This window comes from Trypanosoma cruzi, genomic scaffold (assembly GCF_000209065.1).
Source record: "Trypanosoma cruzi strain CL Brener 1047053517181 genomic scaffold, whole genome shotgun sequence".
In the NCBI taxonomy this organism is placed as follows: domain Eukaryota; phylum Euglenozoa; class Kinetoplastea; order Trypanosomatida; family Trypanosomatidae; genus Trypanosoma; species Trypanosoma cruzi.
In genome coordinates, this window is record NW_001849540.1 from 151,669 (window position 1) to 157,339 (window position 5,671).

The 5,671-nt window shown below is 55.2% G+C and overlaps 2 protein-coding genes and 2 pseudogenes across 2 annotated transcripts, besides 11 other annotated features; all 4 read left to right on the forward strand.

Moving 5' to 3' along the window:
• Positions 1-374: a sequence feature (heterozygous, Esmeraldo-like haplotype).
• Tc00.1047053511877.10 (uncharacterized protein) lies at positions 81-884 on the forward strand (the record flags this gene model as incomplete). Its single annotated transcript, XM_799235.1, has 1 exon — positions 81-884. One exon carries the CDS (start codon positions 81-83, stop codon positions 882-884), a length of 804 nt encoding a protein of 267 aa, XP_804328.1.
• Positions 375-1,375: a sequence feature (areas merged during assembly that could not be assigned to a particular haplotype. This can correspond to areas where the two haplotypes were merged or to regions with more than two copies in the genome that were merged during assembly.).
• Positions 936-977: a sequence feature (T-rich).
• Positions 1,238-1,269: a microsatellite.
• Positions 1,376-1,385: a sequence feature (heterozygous, Esmeraldo-like haplotype).
• Positions 1,386-2,300: a sequence feature (areas not merged during assembly with more than two copies in the genome that could not be assigned to a particular haplotype).
• Positions 1,640-2,176, forward strand: Tc00.1047053511877.15 (annotated as a pseudogene).
• Positions 2,301-3,141: a sequence feature (haploid, Esmeraldo-like haplotype).
• On the forward strand, positions 2,453-3,451 carry Tc00.1047053511877.20 (mucin-associated surface protein (MASP), putative; the record flags this gene model as incomplete). Its single annotated transcript, XM_799236.1, has 1 exon — positions 2,453-3,451. The coding sequence occupies one exon, from the start codon at positions 2,453-2,455 to the stop codon at positions 3,449-3,451; it is 999 nt and encodes a 332-aa protein (XP_804329.1).
• Positions 2,898-2,920: a microsatellite.
• Positions 3,142-3,148: a sequence feature (haploid, non-Esmeraldo-like haplotype).
• Positions 3,149-3,433: a sequence feature (areas not merged during assembly with more than two copies in the genome that could not be assigned to a particular haplotype).
• Positions 3,434-5,671: a sequence feature (heterozygous, non-Esmeraldo-like haplotype).
• Tc00.1047053511877.30 lies at positions 4,014-5,186 on the forward strand (annotated as a pseudogene).

The window sequence follows — 5,671 nt, forward strand, 5'->3', positions numbered from 1 at the left end:
TCCTCTCTCCCTCTTCTTCTTGTTTTTGTCCTTGCCCCACTGTGTAGATTGTCTCACAAAGTCGAGCGACTCTACGACGAATGATGATGATGGTGACTGTGCGGCGCCGCGTGGTGTGTAGTCAGCTGATCCTTGCGCTCTTGTGCTGCTGCTGCTGTTTGTCCGTCTGCGGGACTGCTGTGCCGGCAAAAACCCTTATGGATGTGCATGTTTCTTGTTCAAGGACTGACGGTAAGTTGATTTGGCGTCTTCCCGGCGAGACGGGTTGGAGAAAGTGTGCTAATAAGCCTGCAGAAGGTGGAGGAGGAGAGGATGAGTGTGCACTGGTGTGCATTGCCGCTGGGTACGTCTACAAAGATGCGGAAAATAACGGACTGTGCGCCCCTGGCGGTAGACCGAGTGTTGTTTGGACCAGCATAGGGATTTTTTTGAGCGAGAATATAAAAAACTGCAGTTCGGCGGCTGCACCGACAGCGGCGGTTGTTGGCCAGGCACAAAGCGGCGTCGGCAGTCCGCCGGGGGAGGCAGCTGAGACACCGCATAAGAAGTCGCCTGAGCACACAGACGAAGGCGGCTCTTATCCAAAGCTAAGCGAAAACTTCGCCGTCAGCCTGCTGACATCCACAGACACGAACGAACATGTGGCATCGGCACCCGAAGCTTCCAGTCAGACGCCCTCTTCTCCATCCGGCGACAACGCAGCCCAGGAAACTTCCCACAACAATAATGAGGGCAACAGCCAAGCCGACGTCAATGGCGGAGGCACCGCCACTGGGATGCGGGATCCCGGCGGTGCGGACAGCAGCGACGCCGCCATTTTGTGGGTGCGCACGCCTCTGCTGCTGCTGCTCTTCACCGCCCTTATCTGTGCTGCTGTGCGGTGATTAGGATTACTCGTGCATTTCCTTGCGGGGATGGCTTGTACTTTATATGTGTTTCCTTTTTTTTTTCTTTTTTTTTTTTGTGCTTTTGTTTTTGACCACACGCGTTGCCGGCCCTGCGGCTGTGCGTCCCACGGACTGCACGAAAGGAGGATTGGAGGAACAGGCCGGATGCCGCATGAAATGTGAAGAATGTTGTGTGGGATGCTGGAATAATGCGATCTTTTTTTATTATTACGTTTTTCGTTTGTGCAGGTAATATGTGCAAGCACCCAATCGTCTTTAGCTGCATGGCACATGAAAGTCCTGCCGAATCATTTATTTTTTTTTTCATGAGTCCTGCAGGGGTCCCACATTTTGTTTGTTTGTTTGTTTCATTTTTTTGTTTTGTTTTTCGTAATTCCCTGCGGATATGTTTTTGTCTCTGCCGTTTTGACTGTTATTTTGTGTTTTCTTGTTCCGTTGGGTGTGTCCCTGCTGATTGTGCTGTTGACATGTTCCATTTCTTCTGCTTTCTTTCCTGCTAGAGGCACCGATGGTCCGCGACGCCGATTGTTTGTGTTCCCCCATTGCGATGGCACGAAGGTGACTGGGCGCCGGCCTGCTGAGTGCACTCGGAGGAGAGCGGATGGTGTGCACCGTGCTCCATTTGTGAGTGTGGGTGCCAATCCGTCGGGGAAGAGAGAAGTAAATGACAGCGCTGTGGAGTTGTATCCGTCCCGTTTCTCTCGTTGCCGCCATGTGTGCTGTGTGCATGACACTATTTTGCGGTGCGACGTGGATGGAGTTGCTTCGGTGTGTGTCCTCGTGCATGCGCTGTGCGGCGGGCTTCTCTTCCCCATGACACCTCCCTTTTCTGTGTGTGGGTGAGCGGAGGGAGCGGAGATGTGCGAGGGAGTGAGGGTGGCCGTTGTTTCCGCACATTTGTTTCTTCCGCACACGTGGCACCACTCGGCAACCTCTCGCAGCACCCAGGCCGTGTATTGAGGGGATGTGAGGGTCTGCTACATGCACAATTAGGACAACAAGATGCAGTGCATGACGGCCAACCTGATCCGCGTGTGGTTGCAGCGCATGGAGCACGTGCGCCAGTACACGTTGGGCGTTGCGCTCATGATTGTGGAGGAGAAGCGGCACGACTTTGTGGCGCTGTGTGTGTTGCACGGCCGGGGCATGCCGGCGATTGTGAGGGACGTGGAGGACACGGAGCTGTTGGACTGAGGGAGGAGGTGGCGGACGTTGCGGCGCAGCGGGAGCGCTTGATGGACTGCGTGTGCTGGAGGGGCGCGTGTTGAGGTGAGCGTGGCGTGCCTGTGAGGGCCTGAGGAGAGGGAATAACAGTAACAGTGCCTGTGGGAGCGTGAGGAACGGTGCACGGCGAGGAGAGCTCCTCTTTTATTTTGTTTTGATTGTTGTTGAGCCGCGCCCACCTAATTGTTGTGGTGGTGCGTGACTCTCATTGCTGGGTGGGACGGTGCGTGACTGTGTGACTTGTCTCTCCCCTTTTGCTTTTGCTCTGCGTTGACGGGGAGCTAGTTTGTGCTGAAGGCTACACGCAAGTGACAGGAGTGATGGTGATGATGATGACTGGCCGTGTGCTGCTGGTGTGTGCCCTCTGCGTGCTGTGGTGCGGTGCTGGCGGTGTTGTGAATGGTGTTGGGGGTATCGATGGCTTAAGTGAAGTTCCTTCTTCTGGTGTTCCATCAAGTTCATCTTCCAATCCCAATGGGAATGATCTTTCAAAGACCCTCAGCAATACGCCATCCATTCAGAACGGGGAATCCTCGGAAAAAGGTGAGCCGTCTGGAAAAAAATCTCCAGGGCCCGTGTCGCCAAGCGGGCAGACAGGAGAGGTGTCAAAGCTCGAAGAAAAGTTACGCGCCTCCGATACACAAGAAGAAGCAGAAACATCAGTTGCTGGTAAGGACACAACTAAAGCTGAGAGGACGCAGAGTGACATGAAGACGGACGGCTCTTCCAACACGTTGTCCACCGCCGCCAAGTCGAAAGTACAATCACCACCACCACCACCACCACCAGTAAAACCACCAACGGCAGAAGAACAGCAGCCAAACACAGCACCAAAAGACCCACGCACGGCAACAGAAGAAAAATACGAAATGCCAACTTCAGCAACCAAAACAAATCCCGACACACCTAAAACGTCTTTAAAGGATGGCATGGCAGACCGACACGGTCACGACGCAACCACAACGGTTTTGGTCAAAAATGCAGCTACCGGCAATTCAGCGGAAAGAAAATCACCATCCATCTCCACAAATGACAGTGACGATGCCCAAAGTACAGGGGATGAGAACAATGACGATGATCCACGGCCTAACCACAAAGAAACAGGTGACCACAAAGCTGCCAATACCAAAGTCGGTTCTACACCCAGTGAGACAGCAACACAAACCGTAAAAACAGAAACAGTCACCGTCGCTCAAAAAAATGATACGGCGACAAGTGGCGACAGTGAAGGCAGCCCCGCGGCCTCCCACACCACCTCCCCTCTTTTGCTTCTTCTTGTTGTTGCGGCTGCGGCTGCGGCTGCGGTGGTGGCCGCGTGAGAGTGAGGGAGAGAGAGCCGTGCACCGCCCGCACACACACACTCGTCCTTCACTCACTCTCTGTGTGTGTCCCCTTGCATGGACTCTCGCCCTCACCTCATCCCACGAAGCACACACATAATGTGCCCATTGTATATATGCATGCACACCCATGCAGGCCCGTTGGTGCTCTCTTTTGCACCACACGCACCGCTGCCGTCCTGCCTGGCTGCATGGGCGGAGCACCGTAACTGTTTCTGTTTTGTTTTTATTGCATTGAGTGGGCGACCTCTCTCTCTCTCTTCCTGTGTGTGTGTGTGTTCTGCTTTACGGGAGCAATGAGAGTGTGTGCGCTGGTCGTCCCACGCTTCGGCTTCTTGTCTTTTTTTGTGTTTTTTATTCTTTGTGTCTCTGCTCGTGTTTTGGTTTATTGCACTCATTCCACCCCTTTTATCAGTGGCTTGCTTTGACTGCGGGCGTTTAAATCCCCTCTTTGTGTTCTCATACCGTTTCTTTCTTTTTGTAGGGGTGTCAGCCTCTTGCATCCTCGTCAGGCCGTTACGTTTTTTCTTCCACATACGCCATGCGTCAGTTGATCCACGTCGCCACTGCCTGCAGCGCTGCCATTGCTGCTCGTGATGATGCCTGCGATGTGAATTGCTAGCGGGTGTATTGCTCTCTCCTTGACGTATCACTGTTTCCTTGACGATGTGCTGCGTGCCGACGGCGTGTGGGCGTCCCCGGGTGTGGTGGGAGACGTGCCTCTCAGAGCACAGGATGCGTTGCAGGTGTACAGCGTCGTTTGGGAGGGCCGATGGGCACCCATTCGCATCAATGTGCCCACAAGGGGATTGAATGATACCAGAAATTATTGCCTTTCACAGCGGCCTTATGCGATGCGTTCGTTGGGTGAAAATTGAGGTTGTAAGGGTGGTGTTCCTTTCACTGTGCACGGCAAAATCCTTGCCGAGAAGGCTATCCCTGCTGCTGTCCAACTGCATGCGGATCGTTCGTTTTTTCAGCCACTGGAGGGTCCGCTGTTTGTGCCCCCATTTGCCACGGGCAGCGTTTGCAGTCGGTTGATTGTGCCTGCTGGGCATCGTTCCACTGGTGTTGCCAATTCTGAAATGGTGCTGTGCATGGCTGCGGCGCTGGGTGGTGTGTGGTCACTGCGGTGCGCCACGCTGGAGGATGGCCGTCCCGTCGCTGGCGCCATGCACTTTTCCCCGCAGTTTTATTTCACGGCCGCTCGCTACCCGCATCGCCGCGCACCTGATGACCCATTTTCTCGGGTTCACCTACCCGCACATGGCCAGCCGCAGCATGTTGGGGAATGTTGTCTGTGTGCGTGGCGGGGCGCTCTTGGTGGTGGTAGACTCGGCGAATGCCACGATGGCAGCGAGGGAGCACCACGACTGCGACGACATTGTTGGCATGGAGCTGCAGGAAGACGATGGGGACGGGAGGACGCTGGAGTCGTACTGGTCGCAGCGCCACGCGAAGGATGAGTGGATGGCACCGACTGGGGTGCCGGCGACTGCACGGAGCTGACGCTGGCCGCATCGGCGGCCCTGGGTTGCATGAGGGTGAAGTGGGAGATGGCGGAGCCGATGCGCTGGAGCAGGAATTCGGGCTGTGAGCTGCTGCAGAGGAGGTACCCCGCACTGAACATGGGTAAATATCCCTACAGGTTCTGCGAATCGGGCGTTCCCCTCAAATGCTGCGCGTCGGATCGGTATTCCAGTGGTTGGTGTGTAGTATCCATGAAATTTCAGCAAAACGCCCAATGGACAGTTGCCCCATCATTGATCCCGCACTGGATGCGAGGGATATTGACGCTGTTATTTGGAGGGAGAATATTTGTCTGCAAGGCCTGGGGATAAGCCCTCTTCGTGGTGTCCGGACACGCTTCCCGCGAACACGACAGATGCGAGGGACCCGGAGGAGACATATCTGAGTGCTGTCATGCATGCGGCATTGAGGTGCCTCGGCATGCAGGTGTATCCGGAAGCGACTGAAAAGGGCGGTGTCCGTTGGGTCCCATGCACGGACGGAGCGACGATTACGTGGGCCACTCCACCCTACGATGAGGGAAACGCCATTTGCCGTGGCTAAGCGGAGGTGTGCACGATATCTGTCACCGCTGCCGCCGGTGGACTAGTTTCCGTGGGACGGCGGGGAGAGTGGGAATGGTGCAGGGCGGTCCTACCGGCGTTTACTGAAGAACTTTTGCTAACGGCA